This window comes from Micrasema longulum, unplaced genomic scaffold, assembly GCF_059751315.1.
Source record: "Micrasema longulum isolate JH-2025_06_02 unplaced genomic scaffold, ASM5975131v1 h1tg000242l, whole genome shotgun sequence".
NCBI classification, from domain to species: Eukaryota; Metazoa; Arthropoda; class Insecta; order Trichoptera; family Brachycentridae; genus Micrasema; species Micrasema longulum.
The window spans coordinates 1073518-1094857 of NW_028277447.1; the positions used below are offsets into that span (position 1 = coordinate 1073518).

Sequence of the window (21340 nt, forward strand, 5' to 3'; positions counted from 1 at the left end):
CTCCAGTTAAGGTGTGCGTCAATAAAGATTCCTAAATATTTGATGTCTTGTACACATTCCAGATGGTAGCAATTACAGCTGGTAAGCGTGTTACAATTTGTATTATGAATTTTTATCCTTAATTCTATTCTTGGTAGGCCTTTTATATTTGGGCTGAATTTAACGTATTTTGTTTTCTTTGAGTTTAGTGTCAGCAAATTATCTTTGAGCCAGTTTTTAAGAATATTCATTCCTGTTTCGGCCTTAACATGTGTTTCCTCCCAATTATCACCTTCAAATACAAGAACTGTATCGTCTGCAAAGGTGATTATACGAGCGTTAATATTTAAATTACACAATTCGTTTATATATATAATAAACAGCAAAGGTCCTAGCGTACTACCCTGTGGTACCCCAAAATTCATTTCTAAAGCAGTACTGCTGCATTCTCCAATTTTAACCCTCTGTAATCTGTTGGAAATGAAACTGTGTAACCAATTTAGAGGTCTACCTGTGATCCCAATGTTTTCAACTCTTTTTAAAAGAATTTTGTGCGATATGGTGTCAAACGCTTTTGCCAAATCAAGAAAAATTGCAAGTGTTTTCTTACCATTGTTAATGTTGTTTACTAATGCTCCGGTTAATTTTTTTCTTGCGTCATCTGTGCTTTTACCTGGTCTAAATCCAAATTGGTTGTCACTAAGTAAGTTTTTACTCTCTACATAATCGCTTAGTCTATTTTTGAATGCTTTCTCCAATACTTTTGAATATGCACTTACCAACGATATTGGTCTGTAATTTTCTATATTCTGTTGATCACCCGATTTAAAGATTGGTTGCACTATTGATTGTTTAAGTTGTGTTGGAAAAATTCCTGATGAGAAACTTAGATTGAAAATGTGCGACAGAGGTTTGGCAATGAAATTTTTAAATTGTTTTAACATAAAAGTATTAACAACGTCAGGACCCTTGGAATACGTTTTTTTTAGACTAGTGATAATTTTAATGATTTCTTGTTCTGATATTTTATTTAGTTGAAACGATGGCATTATGTTCTTGACATTAATAGATGATGCTAGATTACATTCATTCAGTTTGGATTCACATAATATAGCTTCAGATAATTTAGAACCTACTGTAGCAATGAATGTACCTACATATTATTTATTTGTTCATTGCTCTTTTTCATGTGCATATATTTGCTCATTACATTTTATTTAAATATGCACTTGTTCAAAATGATGCATGAACTTAGTTTTTTTTTTTTTGCCAAATTCCAATTAAATTATTTCACGTAAAATGTATACCTTCGATAGCTCAGTTGGTAGAGCGGTGGACTGTAGAGTAAAGAATTGTAATCCATAGGTCACTGGTTCAAATCCGGTTCGAAGGAATTTTTTTGATAAATTTATTTGCATTAAATATAATTTTGAAAATAAAACCAAAAGTAAAACATCTCTATAAAAGCTAAAGGGCTGAAACCTTTATTGATGCGAATGAGATTCATCTAATTAAATTGTTTTGCCTGCAGAATAGTAAATGTTACACAGTGTGTCAAGTGGTCCATTTAACCAGCCAACGACTAGTCGTAAGCGCTGTAACTGCTTATACTTCAATATTCCCTTCTCTCGAATGTTCTCTATCTCTTTTGTAAAATATTATTTTTTATCATTAACTAAGGGATGAAATTCAGTTATCGATAAACATTTAGACTAACTCAAAATATTGTCAATCAAAAGAAATGCTTTAATTACATAATTTATTTTTTTTAATGTATTTATTGCAAAATGTGTACGTTTATTAAAAAAACAAAAAAAAACAAGGCCCAAAAAATTCCTTCGAACCGGATTTGAACCAGTGACCTATGGATTACAATGTGTTACTCTACAGTCCACCGCTCTACCAACTGAGCTATCGAAGGTATACGTTTTATGTAGAATAATTGATTTAGTAGGTATGTGCGACAAAGACTATCACATATTTTTTCATGTCCACATAAGGTGATACTTTATTATATTCCCTCGCGTAGTAGTGCTCAGACAAAAATCTTACTTATCATCTCTTTACATTGGAGAGCAACTTAGAAGGATTGGGTTCACACTGACACATTGTTTCCGGCTGATAACAAGTTATATCGAGAACTCGGCTATTTTGGGTAATACCGTTTTCCATGTACCTGGGGATATTAGACATCTACGACAACGTCAGCACAGACTGTTTTACCTCCCGGTCTGAGAACCACCCTGCTTCTGGTCAAGTCAAAATGAAGAACAGTTAGGCAGGTGAACATGATTGCTTTGGAGATCGACGTCTTTTACATGAATGAAACTATGTTTAAGAGGCTAATACTCTTGCTATTTAAGTGCATTATACCTTCATAAAATCGAGCTATTCCTCAAGGATTTATGACGTGATATGTTGTCCCAAATTAACGCGTTGAATATTTTGTTCAATTTTTCAAGATATTTTAGTCAATAGTTTTTTTCAAATTATTTCCGCACTCAATGGCGCATAGGGTACCATTTAATTATAGCAACCGTAGCGTATCTTTAAAGTTTTTAAAGTAAGATGATCAATTTTACGCTTCAGATGTCAGTCTAGAGACTTTGAAATATTCCAACGTAAAACGACCTTAAAAATTATGTTAACAATGTCGGCAATCGAACCCAGGACCTCTTGTGTGACACAGAACATTTGACCACGAAGCGGACAAATACAAACTATACAACTACTAACCAATATGCTAAAACTATATTATTATAATAATATATGGAAAACTCTTTAGAGCCAAAGGAATTCATTCACAGGGTAAAAATTACGGAAGCGTCGGCATTTTTAGTTAATTTTTTTTTTGATAATGTATTTTGAGTATTTCCAAATATTTTTAGATAAGCACTGGGTCAGACCATCATGGGGGGCAATTATAATCGGAAGTTAACAAATATATCTTCTTTTTTGAATTGGCGAGTAATATTTTATAAATATTTTTCAGTCTTCACTCTAGAGAAGATTGCAAAAATTCTTACCCATTAATACTAAATGCAATCTGGTACAAGCATTACAACTACCTATTCTAGATTACGCTGATGTTTCCATGACTGATTTAAGCTGTGAGAAACTCGATAAACTTGAACGACTTCAGATACAAAATGCAAAAGGTATATTTTTAGTCTTAGGACCACATTTCTGATAGTTGTAGGCAACTGGAATGGCTCAAAATTAGACAGCGGAGAGACTATCACTCAATCTAACTTCTGTTCAATGTCCTGTATAGTCTCAACGCTCCTATCTACCTGCGTAAAAAATTTCTACGCTTATCAGTTCATGGTTTACCTCTTCGTTCCAATTCTCAAAGCACTCTCTTAATACCAACCCACAATTCCTCCTTCTTCACTAACTTATATAGTGTCCATGCGGCTCGACTGTGGAATCATCTCCCATCCACCATCAAATATGTTACTACAGTATCTCTGTTTTAATCACGTCAAAAGAAACATTTCCTCTTTCCTCTTTTTTCCTTTTTCCTATTGACTCTTTAGCTTTTTTAAATCGTTATTTTCTATTGAATATGTTTTAACTTGAATTACAATAATTAAACTTTTATTTTGTTGATTGGTTGGAAGAAATTGCCAATTGGCAATAAATCCGCCAATATGCAACTAACGTTATGTGCAAAAAGGTTTAAAAATTAAAATTTTTAAGTAAGTTAGCGTCCTGAATATTAGGAAGTAACCTCGAAACCGGTCGACGTATAATTCTAAAGTCATGGTGGTTGATACAAATGTAAAAATAAATAAAATATTCACGAAAATACCTGAAATTTTTCTACAAATAAAGACATGTTTGTACATAAAAATCGATTTGACTTTATAGGCCAGAAGGCCTAATTACAGAACACCCAGGCTTAAAAAAAACACGCACAAGGATAGCCAGAGAGGATAGAACCCCATACCACTCTCTCTTTGCATAGATCTCGCTTCCTCTACATTCATACATCTTCTCATGCACGCGCGTTGTTTATCCCGACCTTGACATGTCTATCTTCAAGTATTTTTTATATTCGGTCATGCCTTGTCTTTCTCGATCTTCCTCAATATCTGCATCCATCAACATCATAATCGTATCGTAATTTTTTTTGGCCGCTCTTTCGCTGTCCATTCGCTCTACGTATCCAAACCAACTTCTTGAACATCTTTCTTGACTTAGTCGATAATGCACGAATCTCGACACATTCACCTGAGATATTGTAAATACTCATAAATCAAAGCGTTATTGCAAGTCTTATATAATTAATAGCTGAGACACCTGTTCAAAGAAATCGACTCATTATTCTGCACATCTGTAGTAACTTTTTAAAAATTGACGATTAATTTTTAAAGTGGCCTTTGTCAAAAAATATCGGTTATGGAAAAAAAATTAATTGCGTTTTGTCCGTTTTTATTAGGTCAATTTTTAAAAAAAAACAGGACATCTCTAAGAGATTTTAGACTGGAGTTAGACAAAAATCACTTAAATACACTTTGGTAATTTTCCATCATCAAAATGCTTATGAAAATAAGGATTTTGGAGGTATTTCATGGAAAAATGAACTAAATCTAGAACTTAATGAACAAATTTCTTTTAAATTTAATGTAAAAGAAGGAAAACATTTTTGAGAACGACATATGCATTTACGAGGCACACAACCTGTCATTGAGTGGTTTAAGTGGCCGCTTTACAAGCTGTGTAACATTCGCCATTCTGCCCATGTTTAAATGTCTATATTTCCTCAACTCATCCTAAGCCCTGTAAAACTTTCGTGTTCGCTTCTCAAAAATGTTTTCCTCTCTGTTGCAATAAATTAAGATAATATTTATTTAAATGTACATACAATGTATGTAGTTTATATAATTGGATATTCATTTATTTATTTACAATTCCATGAACCTTTTACATAATTACAATAAAACCAGTGAAAAAAAATACAACAAAAAATAGCGTAATATTAAAAAAAGAACAAAAACATCGAGAAAAGTATACAATGGTAAACAGTATTTTTACATAAAAAAAGAAATATTAAATGTGTAACAAATATAAATATTTACCTTTTTAAAAGAAAGGTAAATAAAAAAATGGCAGTTTTTAAAAAAGAGGAAGAGAAGAAAAAAAAGAAAAATTGTGCTTTATAAGGAAAGTTAAAATATTGACTTCATGGTTTAAATTAATAGTAATATTAAATAATGATAAATTCAAAAAATAACTACAAGAGTAAAATACAAGAGTAAAGAGTTAAAACAAAAATGAAAAACTAATCATAATTTGAATTTTTAATTGTTAACAAAACACAGGACTTGATCATCAGCGGCGTGGTATAAAATAAATCTAAATCATCACTGTATTGATTTGCAAGTCGTTGCATGCGAATAATTAGTGAATTCAATGAATAATTAGTACCATAATGATGACTACATCTATCTACACAAAACATGATAAAAATGCACAATCAATTATTAAGGTCCATATGAACAAAAACGAATAAGTCACTTATACACATTATGATACATAGTTAGAGAGGAAGAGTCTAAAACTGGTAATCCCAGCATGGAAAAGATCCACCTCTCTCGGTAGGCTGTTCAACAGACCAATCATTCTCCCCACAGGCATCAACAACGGTAAATTTGTCCTGCATTCTTGAAGAACAAATGATTTGTGTTGCTTAGCTCTTAAATAGTTTCTCGGTACATATAATTTTATGCGATCCAAAATTTTGAGGTTGTAAATCAACCCGTTCAGAAGTTTAAAAGCCATCATAAGCGAGGCAATGCGCCTTCTGGCTCGCAAACTTGTGATACCAAGCATATCTAAAAGGAACAATGCTGGGTACTGCAATGGGTAGTATCCATAGTCTCTCATGTATAGGAAACGAAAAAGTTTCTTCTGTGTTCTCTACATAACGTTTTTTGTATTTTACCGTAGATAATTTAAATACTTGTGTCCAAACTTTGTAGACAACTACAGAATTCAACTCTCAAAAAATAAAGCAAACCCTATCGTGTCCGTTGAAAAATCTTTCATTATAGTATTTTTATTTTTCTTGGTATTGTATATCACCGTGCGATTTGAATTACCTGTATTATTCTAGAAATAGTATTTTGGGATTGTGTAAATTTTTGTAGACAAGGAGCGGATCCAACCCCCTAGAGATAAAACTTCTCAATATGTCCCTCACCTGTTGATGCATTGCCCCTTTATCAGCTTTCAAAGACAACAGCTGGAGGCGCGATCCAGACGCCTGGGAGAAAATCTATGCGACATCCCATCGGTGATAGGTAATAAAGAACTCACACGAGAGGTAGTATCATACCATGGTCAACATATTGCAGGCAATTGGTAAAATTAACCAAAGTAGGGAACAAAATGCCGAACACTCCTCTTGTGGAACGAAAGGCCTATTGACTACTGCCAAAAGGCCGGCTTCTCCTGGAGAGTTTTCAGTGGTTTCCTCTCCACATCAGCAAATGCTGAGAAGTTCTTGATTGGCCCACATTAGTATATCCCTAACAGTTTAGATAAATTTAAAGAAATTTAATTGAAGAATAATCCACTTTTTAAATATAAACCTTGTATATTATAAGCAAGATAAATAATAAAGCAATTTTCAAATTAAAAAAAACATGCGTATTTTTTCAATTCTTAGCATAGATAGTATCTAGGTGAAATGATTCACTCAGATGAATCTCACGCACATTAATCAGCTCTTTAATTTTACAAAAACAGATGGAAGAGACGAAGGAATATAAAAGTTCAAGTATAGGCATAAACGTAAATGTTACACAATGGGTAAAGTAACCACTTAAACTAGCCAACGGCAGGTCATACTCCCTGTAAATGCCTAGACTTCAATATTCAGTTCTTCAAAATATTCTCATCTTTGTTGTAATATATTTCATTAATCTACAAGCAAAAAATGTGTGAAGTATATTTATAAACCATATTCATTTATAAATTATTAAATAATAATATAGATTGCCCAGAACTGTTTTCTATTCCAGATAGACCAACAAGACTAAATTTTCTGTTTTACAGTCATCGTCACGGTACTAATTATTTATTGAATTCACCAATTATTATTTGCATGCAACGACTTGCAAATCAATACAGTGATGATTTAGATTTATTTTACACCACGCCGCTGATGATCAAGTCCTGTGTTTTGAAAAAGAATTGAAAATTAAAAATTCAAATAATGATCAGTTCTTCACTTTTATTTTAACTCTTTACTCTTGTGTGTATAATTATTTTCAAAACTTATTATTGTTTAGTATTCAAATTTGTGTAAACCATGAAGTGGACTTTTTAACTTTCCTATTAAAGCACATTTCTTTTTTTTTATATTTATTTTCTTCTCTTCCTCTTTTTAAAACTGCTATTTGATTTGATTTACCTTTTGTTTATTTGGATAAATATTCATATTTGTTACAGATGTAATACATCTTTTTTATATATAGTAAATACTCTTTAGCAATGTATACTTTTCTCGATGTTTTTGTTCTTTTTTAATATTACGGTATTTTTGTTGTATTTTTTTCACTGGTTTTATTGTCATTATGTTAAGGGTTCATTGAAACATAAATAAATAAATATTATTTTCTCTATTCTCGCCCAGTGTATAGAGCACTGCATCAAGAGTACTTTTACGCTTCATGTGCCAGTCCAGGAACAATGAAATATTGTGGTGTACGACTGCCTTTAAAAGAAATATTTCACGTTCAAAATCGAATCCTAGACCTAAAGCATGATAAACGAACTCGCTAACCACTAAACTATTAGGCGGGCTTATCTCTATTCTATTTCCTTTTTGACAGTTTTACCCAAGAGTAGCCTTCGAGTCGAAACCACATATTCGAGATTCAGGGGGACTATTACAATTTAAACAAATTTACCTTAATAAAAATAAAAAAATTAGTTAAGGTAATATAAAAATCTAGGCATATACAAGGCGTCCGACCTGTCATTGGCTGGTTTAAGTGCCCACTTTACAAACTGCGTAACATTCACCCACCTATGTTTGAACATCCGTATTTATTAAATTCTTTCGTATGTTGATTTTTGTAAAGTTAATAACACACTAGGTCAGTGGTCGGCAAACTCATTAGTCAAAAGAGCCAAAGATCAGCATTACGACGCTTAAAATTTCTTTTGAGAGCCAAATTTCTTTTCGTTAAACTGTTTCCAATTCAAAGTCTACGAACCTTTTAATGCAGTAAAGATCTCCGTATTTACTATCTGTTATTGAGTAAACGACAATTGTGTTGACAGTCTTGATCACCAAATCCATAACATTTGAATTTTTTTGCCTGTTGATGAATGATGCAATGGTAAAAAGCATCTCGTTATTAATTTTTGTTTGTTTTTTTTGTTTCGAAAATAAAAAAAAACCGTTCATAATTTTAGCTCCATATGTTGAAATTTAAATAATTTCATCGAGTTTTTAATATGATGCTTCTTTATGCATTCGATTACAGTATTTGCAATATCCTCAATAATTCAAAAGGCAATAGTTCTAGAAGTACTTCTGTAAAACCTGTAGACTAAATAATTTGAACAAAAAGTGTAACTTGCGCTGAGCCGCGCTCGAGTGCCTAAAGAGCCGCATGCGGCTCGCGAGCCGCAGTTTGCCGACCACTGCCCTAGGAAGTAAAAATCCATTATTTTGTCAACAAAAATTGTGGCAAACTCAAAATATTGGAGATTTATATTCAATTATCTATATTGTAAAATTATTTTTTTTACATGGAAATACAAATATTTGTATATTTTTTTATTCAAAACATGTTTAATTATAAGTTACCGACGAAGATATTGAATTTTTTGATACAAATATGGTACACATTTTTGATCTAAAAATTTGGTTAAAAACTTTACAAATCAAATTGAATCCTTAATCCTCCCGGACACAGAAAGTCTGGAATAATCCCATTTATTATTAATTTTATTATAATCTTAAAATTATTATATTCGTATGTACAAACATAAATATTATCTATCTAAATAGATAACCTTTTACTCTTTTCTCATTTGATGTCAATTATTATTAGGAATGTATGATTAATTTATCAAACTAAATCAAATATTTTTTACTAACAAGATTTTATTTTGTTTTATTTCATTTTATTTTATTTTATTTTATTTTATTTTATATTATTTTATTTTATATTATTTTATTTTATTTTATTTTATTTTATTTTATTTTATTTTATTTTATTTTATTTTATTTTATTTTATTTTATTTTATTTTATTTTATTTTATTTTATTTTATTTTATTTTATTTTATTTTATTTTATTTTATTTTATTTTATTTTATTTTATTTTATTTTATTTTATTTTATTTTATTTTATTTTATTTTATTTTATTTTATTTTATTTTATTTTATTTTATTTTATTTTATTTTATTTTATTTTATTTTATTTTATTTTATTTTATTTTATTTTATTTTATTTTATTTTATTTTATTTTATTTTATTTTATTTTATTTTATTTTATTTTATTTTATTTGATAATTCAACAAAAATACGTATTAGAAAACATACAATTTGAAAGTATTCGTCGATACAATTTTGCAAACATGCAAATATATATCTTCAATTATAGAATTACACAAAATAGATTTATATATTTTGATGTAATATCTATTATTGTAATATCTATATTTTTTCATATATTTATATTTTTTATACCGGATACAATGCAATAAAAAATAAGTTGTTCGTGTGTACTTATTGAATAAGATTAATTCCTAAGATATTATTCGCAAAAGCTGAGAGAGTATCATAAAAAATATGAATTTTATTGTTTCGGCAGTATATATTATATTCCCGACACATGCAGGCCATGGATGTGTGGTACGTAGTATCACTTGAAAACAAAGGCAGTTTTAATATTACCCGATATCTGAGTTCTCGATTCCGCATATATTTGTATTTTATTTACGAGGTTAGTATCTACTTAATAGTTCAATATTTTTTATAGAAATTTTATATCGAAAACGACACGGCGTTTTAACAGAGGATCAAAATGAAAAAGAGTTAGAAGTTGCTCGTAATTTGAATTAGGAATGTCATCATCATCAAAAACTCGACAGCCCTGGGGGGGCGTTGGCTGAACCCAGAAGTCTCCTCCACTTTTCTTGGCGGTCTGCTGCCCTTCCTCTCCAGCTACTCACTTCCAACGTTGTCGTATCTACACTGATGCATTCCATCCATCGCATTTTGGGCTTTCCTAGTCTTCGTCGTCCTTGTTGCACAGAGAGAGAGTATTTACAAGTCTTATGACCTGTCATCAGCTGGTTTAAATGGCCATTTTACACACTGTAACATTCACCATTCTGCCTATGTTTAAACATCCACATTTCCACATCTCTCATACGTTGACTTTTGTCAAGTAAAAGAGGTCATAAGCCCTTTAAATGCCCTAACTTCCATATGAACGTAGTTATGAACGCAGTCCATAATTTTGAAATTGGTGTTACCTGGTGCAGTAAGGTCAATTCTATGTTCTGCTAAAAACAGTCAGACCGCTTTTATACAAAAAACTGTAATAATCACCTTCTGAAAATAGCGTCGATCACCAAAACGGCATTGTCGATCACAAAAACGGAATTTTTCAATTTGCAGAAAACACCCACAAAACTAGAAAAATCTTAAGGTACTTTAAATATCATTAAAACTGGTAAAAAAAATGTTCGATTTTTATTTGTAATACTAAAAAAAGCTTATGTTTTCATTGTTTATCATTTGTCAAAGTCAAAAACATTCCAACTGTTGTGAAGATTTGATTATTTACTGATTTCATAAAAGTGCTATTATTCTAGTTTCACTTTCCTATGCCTGGCTGCTTTCTGCAAAACTACATTCATATTATCCCCTCAAAAATGTTTTCCATCTCCGTTGCAACAAATTTAGTTCAAACTAGTTAATTTTTTAATAAAATCATTTATGCTATTTTTTTCATAAATTTTCAAGAAACTTCACAGTACAAATGCTTTAATTTTTACTGCGCGTAAGAAAACATTTTCCATATCCAATTTCCCTTAGCACTGAACTTCTTCATTGTACACCGTGTGTAGAGTGATCACTTAAACAAGCTAATGATAAGTCACAACACTTGTGATTGAATGTAACTGCACAGGTATTCCTTTCTCAACAATGATCTCCGTTTTTTTTTTATATTAGTTTTAATTTACTTTTAAAAAATGTGTACGTTTATTAAGAAAACAAAAAAAAACAAGGCCCAAAAAATTCCTTCGAACCGGATTTGAACCAGTGACCTATGGATTACAATGTGTTACTCTACAGTCCACCGCTCTACCAACTGAGCTATCGAAGGTATACGATTCACGGATTAAATAATCAATACAAACTGGAGCAACAAAGAGAAAGGTAACGAACGAGAAATCAAACTCGCTCAGAGATTTTACACATGTCCATTACATAATATTTAATCAAGAAACATTCTGTATTTTGTTTTTATTATTTGACCACGACTTTCACACCTTCGATAGCTCAGTTGGTAGAGCGGTGGACTGTAGAGTATCAATTGTAATCCATAGGTCACTGGTTCAAATCCGGTTCGAAGGAATTTTTTTAGCGACTTTTTTCAATAATCAACAAAAAAAACACATTCTCTAAATTATCTTCAAATCATTTCCCATCTATGTTGCAATATATTTTAATAGAACTTGTCTACAAATATTAGGACGTACTCGAAATATTTTGAAAAAAAATAAAATATAATAAGGTCAAATCTGCTAGTTTCAATAGGCTGACTTATTTTAATGACAAATAATTATTTCAAAAATTCAATTCGTAAAGGGTTCAGTTTTTTTTTATGTTTGTAAATACACATTTGAACTATGACAATTTTTTATTTATTTTATGTATAGTATTATCAGCGCTCTGATTTTTTAAGGTTTTGCAATTTTACTCCGCCTATGACGTCACAAGTTCTCTACGGTGAGTTCTGAGTTTGGTGAATTGTAAACCGGAAATCTATCAGAAAACTCTGTCATAAGTTGATTTACAAAAACTCACGACGTCTTTCAAAGTAGTAAATTTTTATTGGCATTTTTTTTTTTTTACAATTTTGGAGAAACTTCGTCAAACAATTAAATGCTCTAATTTTAAAACATTTATACCCAAATTTTCGTAGCACTGAACTTCCTCATTATTTGTTAAACTCTCGTTTCATTGAGCTATGAAATTAATATAAAAAGTTATACTTCTGACCTGTGATTGGCTGGTTTCAGTGGCCATTTTACACACTGTGTAACATTCACCATTCTTCCTATATTTGAACATCCATATTCCTTCGATTCTTCCATATTCCCTTCTATAGAATATTCCTCATTTCTCTTGTAATACATAAATATTAATAACTCCTAAGTGGCTTGATTCTACAAACATTGGAATAGACACAAAATATTGTTGGTAAGTTATATTGCCTTTGCGCCTTTATAATTATTGTCAGTTTACAAGCTTAACTAGTTTGCAAACAAGAGTATGGTTCGCAGGCGCATGTCAAAAAAAAAAAAATATTAACATATTACAACAGAGACGAAGAACATTTTATGAATGGTTTAGGCATGTACTGGACTCGGGCATGGAAAGCAGATTCGCTAGCTAGTGAACAATAAACTGGAATAATCGTCTTTCGATTCATCTTTTAAAGACAGACTTAATTTGATAATAAAAATCATCAAATTAAGTCTGTATTAAATGCTGCAGCGAGACTTATTTTCAGAATCTCTAAGTTCAGTCATATCGCTCCACTACTTCAGGAATTACACTCGCTACGTTTTCCAAAGAGAGTGGATTACAAACTGTTAGCTTATGTATAAATCACTGCACAACTCTGCTTCGGAATAACTAAGGGAACTATGCATTCCAGGTGAACTAGCTAACAGGCGTCTTGCACTTAGATCAGCTACGTCTACGGCGAGAGAAAAGGTTATACCTCAGCAAACAGCGCACTAAATTCAGTAATCGCGCATTTGCGGTCGCAGGCCCTATGGCATGGAATGCTCTCCCAGCAGAGGCGCGAGGCTGCGAGAGTGAAGTGATGTTTCGGAAAAAACTTAAAACCCACCTGTTCTCTAAATCATTTGAATAAATCTGTTGCACGTGGTAGCAAAATAAATTGTTTTAATTAAATTATAAATTTAAAAGCTTCATTAAAATTTAGTTGTCAACGGATTCACTTTGTAAAGCGCCTTTGAGGTATTATATTACAAAAATGGCGCTATTTAAGTTATCCATAATAATAACATGGACAACTGTATGAAAGAGATAGAATGTATAGGTATTGGAGTAAAAATAAATAATTTTTCATTAAGCTGCTTGTTGTATGCTTATGATGCAGTTCTGTTAGCAAGCAGCAAGGATGATTTGCAACAAATAGTCTCTATAATGTATGATGTATGCCTGGAGAGTGAATTGTCGATGAATGAAAGTAAGTCAAAAGTGATGGTATTTGAAAGGAGAAGTGAGGTTACTGGCTGCATAATAAATGTATGTCTCGAACAAGTAGAAGAATGTGTGTATCTAGAAAGTATGTTTTCATTTTAGATGGAAGAGTAGAAAAAGATGTTGAAAGGAGAGTGAATGCGGGTAATAAAATGAACGGCGTACTAAGCACAGTAATTGCTAATAAAAAGATGTCAATCGAAGCTTAACTGGCTGTGCACAACGGAGTTTTAGTCCCAACACTTATGCATGGAAGTGAAACATGGAACTGGCAGAGGAAAGATGAAAAGCGAGTGAACGCGGTTGAAATGCGATCTCTTCGACGAAATCAATGTATGACAGGGTTACGAATGAGGAAATCAGGCGAGAGTGTAAATCTGAGTCAAGTTTAACTGAAAAGATTAAGAAAGGGACTCTGAGATGGTATGTCATGTAGAACAAATGAACGACGAAAGAATGGTAAAACAAGTATATATGGCGAAAATGAACGGGAACGTGAGACGAGGACGACCAAGGAAGACGTGGCATGATCAAATAAACCAAAATCTTAAGTCTGGTTATGTCAAAAGCAGACAGAACCGAAGGGCATGTATGACAAGATGTATGAATGTGGAAGAAGCTAGGAAAAATATGTCGGGATAGACGTGTGTGGTAGTCCACTCTCTCTGCCTACCCCTACGGGGAAATGGCGCGATGGTAGTAGTAGCAGTCGTAGTAGTAGCATAATAATAACAATAAAAGTAAATCAATAACACTTGTCCATGATTTTAGATCAGTTTCTTAGCCACATACAGTTATGCATTGGCCACTACATTTGCACTATAATCGAAGCGTATATAGATTTTTTTACGTAAAAGATGAGATGATCAAACTCGTGTTTCAGGTACCAGTCTTAGGATTGTGTGATCACCATTGAGTCATGTTTTTCTCGTTGATCTTGCCAAGAATCTAACTCGGAACCTCAAGAACACCACGACGCCGATTTATCCCAACTCGATTTCTTTTTTTAAGATTTTAACCAGAGAGTAGTCATCGAGTCGAAAACGTTTGTCCAGAGTTTTTGTTGTATTTCACACACAGAACTGTATTTTTCATCTGCCTGGACACGTAGTATAAAGGATAAGATTAATTATTTTATATTACCTGAAATCTGAGCTTGGGAATTGCCTCCATCGTCCACCTTCACGGAGACATGCTGAACCATCTCTTGAACAAAGAGCCCAGGAACTGAAGAAATACCAGACAGGTCCGCATCAGGACCAAAGATGGAACTTACACCAAACTGCAAATGATACAATGAACTCTTTAAAAAAATTACATTTATTTCAATGGGTTTATTTCAATGGTTAACAGGCAAAATATCGTGTTTCGTTTCTTCAGCTTCTATTTCGAAACAAGAGAATAATGTCATAAAGGTGACAATTTTACATAAAACTATTGCAAATATTACATAATAAAAATTCATCTTCAGGAACGGAGTGACGGTCACGTGTCCTCAACGTATTCAATATTTATTCATTTATTATGAATACGGACCAAGCCAATTCCAACAGTTGTATTAAGAAACATATGTACCAGAAACTGAACAAAAAGAACAAAGACAAACAAGGGCAATAAAATAATTATATATATTAAATTTTAAAACATGATCAACATATAATATTTCGAGCTAATCCATGCTAAACCATCTTCATCACACGCTGTTTAAGTGGCAAAGAGATCTAAGAAAAACCGGGAAATCTATACCAAATAATTCCAAGTTGTGTGACGAATTGCCTAATCTACACATTTTGGACATTGGGAAATGAAAATAATAATTGTTCTTAGAAAATTTGATAAATAGTAAAGTTTGACTTTTGGTGACAAGAAAATGAGAATCACACATATTATTAAATTGTGTTACAAAAAAAGGGTGTGTTTATGAGTATTTGTATGAGAGTAAGTGTATATGTGTGTTTATGTGTATTAGTGTAGGAGTAAGTGTTTATGTGTGTGTAAGTTTGAGCATCATTAAATAGTAAGTGGGATCGTATCGCAGCCAAAAATAAGGAGTATTAATTTATTTTTAAATAAATTAAGGGGCATGTAAAATATATCTATAGATGAAAAAAAAGCATTATAGTTAGAGCAAAAACGATAGAGGAAAGAGTGTTGTGCATAGTTAGTGCTACAGACTGGCAGATGGAACAAACACTTATTTTTAATGAAGATTGATTAAGAGATTGCTCTTTTTTCGTTTTGCCAAGATAAGGATCAAATGATTTAAATTGTTTTCTTATGTTTAAATGTATTTTTCAATACTTAAAAACAGATAAATAAAATTTAACAAAAGGCCTTTTAAATCTTGCTATTATAGAGGGTTTAACATATTAATTATTGAGTGTTAGGGGGTAGGGGGTAGAGGGTACGGGGGATTCCCGTGTGAGGCCCCATAGGATATTATCTTAGGATATTTAGACTAAAGATGTCTTACTTTCTCTTTACTTTAAGTTGAAAAGGTAAATAGTTACCCCACCGCGAGTGGAACGTTAAAGGAACACAAAGTTTTCATAACTGTCTTCAGAAAGGCTATCTTATTATATCTATACAACATACTATTTTCGTATCCCTAGGAGTACACAGTGGTAAGTGTACATTTGGCTATTATGTTTTAAACTAGTGTTCTTATCATATTTTAACAGTCAAATAGTCAAATACAGTACTCCCCTATAACTTTACAGGGTACTGCAGATTGAACCAACACCTTGCTAGAATGAACCTTTCCGAAAGTTCTAGATGTAGGTTCTGCAGTGAAGATGAGTAAACACCAATTCACATTTTGATAGCCTTAACTTTACGGATCTGGGCTTGGAGACAAGATTTAGCAAAATAAAAACTCTCGCCTTCCACTCTCTATAAACCTGGGCTTGGAGGTGAAGAACTATTCACGGGGATCCATCACAATAGATCTATACCGGGCGCAGTGACGTCAGGATCTTCCATAGCACTGCCCTCCACCTCCAAGAATAAAAATAAGAATTCCCTGTATAATTTGACACTTTACGCAGGCAGCTACCAAATTAAATAATGTTGTCTCCGCGAGTGACATTCTTGTATTCAAGCGACTTCTAGAACAAGTGTTTAAAGTTTCATTTAAAGAGAAAAAGCAGACGAAAGTAAAAAATTCCTTTATGCTTTCCCCTTCAATGGAATAATATAGACTCTTCTGACAAAACTACAGTAGTTCTGTCGTGCAAGTTTATTATTGTAGTTTTAGTTTATGTGGACACTTTGCGTGTTTCTAATGTAGTGTATAATGAAGTATTTTTTCTATTCGTTATTTTCATTCATTTTAAACGTCCTAGTCTAGTGGGTTTACATTATGAAAATATGCATGGTAGGCTTAAACTTCATACTGCATAGTGATTATCAGTATAAAATAAATAAACACCAAAATGCAAATGGAAAAAGGATGACATAAATAGTAGCACAAAAACCATAATGTGATACCCTTTATTTATTGATTTATTCTACCTTTAATAAAAGTATTTCTTTAAATGTCGATATTAAACAGCAAAAGATATCAATCGAAATATATTCATTGCTTAGTTTATATAGCCTCAGATATTAATTTTTGATTTAATTTTTAGAGATTCTTATTACTTTTTATTCTGTTTTTACAAAGCTTTTTCCGATACATTTTTTATTGTACAAATACAGATTTTTTTTATTGTATCATTAATTTTTTTTTTTTAGTTATTACTATGTTTATTGCTATCCATATATACATATATATATAACTATTTCTTCTACTATATATCTAAATATGTATTTTGTTTTTACTATGTATTTTGTTTTTATTATGTATTTTACTAGGTTTTTAAATATGCTTTTTACTACGACTTTAAATACATTTTTTTAAATATTTTTTATTTTGTAATTAACGATGTTTTTCAGTATATTTTCATTTTGTCTATTTCCTTTATTTATTTTTTCTATGTATTGATTTTTTTATTTTTTTTACTGTCTTAAAATGGAGAAAATAACCCTTGTTTGATATTTAAACAACTTTGAATAAATGTGTAATTTTATGTTTATGATATGATAATAAATAAATAAAATAGGCGAAATAATATAATATTGAAAATGACATAATATATATTTTTTTTTATTGAAATAAACGGCAGTTAGTGCCTTTTACATATAAGTTGCATATACAATAAAATATATATATATATATGTAAATCAAATAAGTAAAATATAGTATTTAAAACAAATTTTAACAGTTATTTACAAATTAAGGAGTCAAAAAAAAAGATACACCGTTTAAAAATTATATTACCAGTATTAAAAATACTTTTAAAATAAAGTATTTGGTCATATAACTATTTTGAACCTGTAAAACAAAAAGTAAGAAAGCAACACATATATGCATACAATAAAAGATAACTTCTGCCATTTAAATACGACATTATTTGTAATTTCCATCAATCCGGTAGTGCTCCGGTTCGATATCTGCTGGATTACCGAGAGACCACTGTACCACAAATGTACTGGAAATTATATTGTCAATTTACATAAAGATTAGAAAAATGATAAATTTGTTCAAATTTGTAGTTAACTCTCCTGCAAAACGGCTGATTTAGGCGTACGTACCACAACGTACTTTTAGGGGAAGGCGGTATACAAGTCCTTACATATGATTATATTAAAATAGATATAGCCTTAGAACTTTTTCGCAAGATTCCTACATGTACGAGTATACGTAAATTAGCCTACCTTAGCCAGCGCAGTGAGCGGCTTGGTGGTGACCTCGACGTAGAAGGATGGCAGCCTGACAGTGAGGGGGCGCGGAGAGAGGGCGGCGGCCACCCTCGACGGAGGGAGACCGGGCAGGTCCGCCACGAGCCTCCTCAGCCCGCTCCTACCCCGTGGGACTACCACAACCAGCGCGTATCTGTCACCCTGCAAATAAATTTACATAAAAATCTTACATTTAAATATTGAAAATGTATAGGCTTTTACGTGTGAAAGTATTAATATATATGTTTTGCCTCATATTACATTGATTTTTCTTAAACTCTCCAAAATAAAACAAAATAAAAAATGCACTGTACATGGCAGAAATGTGTGTATAAAAAAAAATAATAGCTTTGATTAAACACGCATGCACAGTAAAATTCCGTTTATCTCAAATAAAAAATAAAAGGTTTTAAAAACAAATAAAAAAGGGCGCGTTTTTTGGTCACAGCAATTAACTTTGCTGTGGCACAATCACAAATAACTATCGACGGGCTTAAAAACATGCTAAGCATTTGAGCGATCACAGTGAACATGCTTAAGTTTTCGCAGTCATAAGTCAACGTATGTGTGATTTCTAAGCCAACGCTCGTTTCGGTTTATTTTTTTTGTTTTCTCCGAAAATAAATACAGTTCATTGGCGAAAAATCGGCGTTTACTTTAAAAAATAATACAATATATTGCATTTGCAAAATAGTAAGGAGTATCTAGTACAAAATGGTGAAAATTAAATTACAATTACTATAGTGACTGCTTTTCTTGACATTTGGCTTGCTAACTGCTGGCTAAATGCGATAAATAGCATGATAAATAATAAAAACATAAATGAAAATAGCAGTTTTCTAATATTTTCCATATTTACATCGGTGAAATTCAAATATGTTAAGCAGGATTATACATCGTGAAACATAAATATTTTGACATTTAATATTAGGTGTTCACGGATGTTTTATTGTGATCGCGAATACAATAAACAACCATGGTGAGAAATTGTTATCACGTCGCTAATTAGCTCGTCGATATTTATTTGTGATTGAGCTACTGGACATGTTTAAGTATGTCTGGCACTAGATAATGTCTGGCACTAATAATCAATCCGGATAGTTAGAATTTTACTGTTATTTTAAATAGCTCCTAGACTCCAAAAAAATTCAATCATTTCAGTTGTAACATAATGTAAGCCGGTAACAATTTTTCGAATCGTGATTTAATTTTTGAAATGCAAATAACCAGATTATTATCGAAGCATATTTTCTTTTCTCGTTTTTTTGCCTACAAAATTGAGGAGAACGTTAATTCACAAAGATAAGATGTGGCGAATGGCAATAATATTTTTAATGTTTCCCTTGTCACCTCTGGGTACTCTTATGCGAATAAAATTACGTATTAATCATCCAGAAAAACCTAAAAGATTTTTAGATATTGCTGCCTACGGCCAGATTTTTGATTGATGGCAATTAAGTCTTAATAGAAAGACAATTAATTACGTTGTTAATAAAATCACTTAACAACAAGTAGCGTAGTATAACAAAATAAGGTCCCGAGGGGTCACCACATCAATTTTACTCGTGAAGAGGTAGCATACTCAAAAAGGTTGAAAATACTAATTTAGAAGATAATTAACGTTTTGGTTTTTGCAGCGAGACACAAGAGTGAAATCATTCAAGGGGAGAAAACGGTCCCGAAAGTAATTATTTGGAATCAATTTGTATAATGTGTAATGGATTGGAGAGTGCAATCAACTATTATTAACTCATACTACTATTTCAAACCTAAATATTATAATGCATTTTTATATTATCTTTTCTCTTTAAAAATTGTTTGGCGTTCATTTTTATTTATTTATTAATTTACACGCCCTACGGGCTTTTACATATATTAGAAATTACATTCAAGTGCAGCAGTGAAACATAAATATGTAAATTTAGTTAAAATTAAAGATAACATGAGCAAAACTAAAAGATACAGTAATAAGTAAAAATAAGGAAATGTACCAACATAGGTATAGGGGTACATAGAAAAATATTTATTAAATTTACAAATGAAAACATACACACATACATACACATGCATATGCATACATACACACACACATATACATACATCCATTTACAATGTACATATATATACATACACATACACATACATGCACATACATACACATAAGTTTATACATTATTATAGATATACATGAGGAAAAAAAAAGTAAATAAAGAACAATATTAAAAAATTTTATACAAATTAATTTAAAGCCTTTTGAATACTTAACCTATATTTATATAATATGTTTTTATGAATACTGACGCTAAATTGATAGGAAAAAAATTCTTCAAAACGTGTTTTTCTCTCTTCTTTGGTTTCAATCCTCTTAGATGGATTGGCACAGCCCTACATCTCCTCTGCCATTCCGGTCTGTCCTGTACGACCCTCTTTAGGCCTTTATATGACATGCAGCAAATATCTTCCCATAAATTCTCGGGGTATTCTCGCCAGGCAAAAGCGCCCCCTGTAGTCTGTATTAAGGCACCATTGTTGCTTTTCTGAACCGCTCTAGCGGCCGTAGAAAACACTTTTATAAAGAGATGGAAGTGTTTTCTACGGCCGCGAGAGCGTTTGGAATATCACCCCGGAGCAGTGATTTTCTTACACGTTATAGATATTCACCATTAGCGCGTCTATAAGAGTATCCTAAAACCAATAAAAGCATCCTGTTTTATCTGCCACCTTCGGACGTACGATATACAAAATTAATAAAACGGAAAATGTACCCACACAGAAAATTTCATTTTAAACTTTTTTTTTAAATCAGTTTAATTTACGGATGCGAAAAACGAGACAAAAAACCTTGATTATGTCAATTTTAGTAAAGTAAAATCAGTCCGACGTGCAGTATTCTTTTTCCAACAATATTGGGGAGGCATATGCGAGAGAGTGACAAAAAAACTATGCTCTAATACTTATTTTTCAGACCAACGCGCAACCAAATCTATATCTACCTACCCGTCATTCTCATTTCTTAGCGCACTCCGTGTAACAATAATTCTACGTGTGAGTGCCGGAAAAAACTTTATATTATCAGTA

At 31.7% G+C, this 21340-nt stretch overlaps 1 protein-coding gene and 4 non-coding genes across 5 annotated transcripts in view; 2 read left to right on the forward strand and 3 right to left on the reverse strand.

The window, feature by feature from the left end:
* Spn100A (Serpin 100A) overlaps positions 1 to 21340 on the reverse strand; it is a 60625-nt gene that overhangs the window by 3894 nt on the left and 35391 nt on the right. Inside the window, exons 5-6 of the mRNA XM_088223584.1 lie at positions 18239 to 18424; positions 14624 to 14762 (exon numbers count right to left, since the gene is read on the reverse strand). Coding sequence (XP_088079710.1) covers positions 14624 to 14762; positions 18239 to 18424 — 325 coding nt within the window. The remainder of the gene's footprint in view (positions 1 to 14623; positions 14763 to 18238; positions 18425 to 21340) is intronic.
* TRNAY-GUA (transfer RNA tyrosine (anticodon GUA)) lies at positions 1286 to 1372 on the forward strand. The gene is given in 2 exon segments: positions 1286 to 1322; positions 1337 to 1372. It is a non-coding gene; the product is annotated as a tRNA-Tyr (tRNA).
* Positions 1814 to 1900, reverse strand: TRNAY-GUA (transfer RNA tyrosine (anticodon GUA)). The gene is given in 2 exon segments: positions 1814 to 1849; positions 1864 to 1900. It is a non-coding gene; the product is annotated as a tRNA-Tyr (tRNA).
* TRNAY-GUA (transfer RNA tyrosine (anticodon GUA)) lies at positions 11259 to 11345 on the reverse strand. The gene is given in 2 exon segments: positions 11259 to 11294; positions 11309 to 11345. It is a non-coding gene; the product is annotated as a tRNA-Tyr (tRNA).
* Positions 11511 to 11596, forward strand: TRNAY-GUA (transfer RNA tyrosine (anticodon GUA)). Its single transcript is given in 2 exon segments — positions 11511 to 11547; positions 11561 to 11596. It is a non-coding gene; the product is annotated as a tRNA-Tyr (tRNA).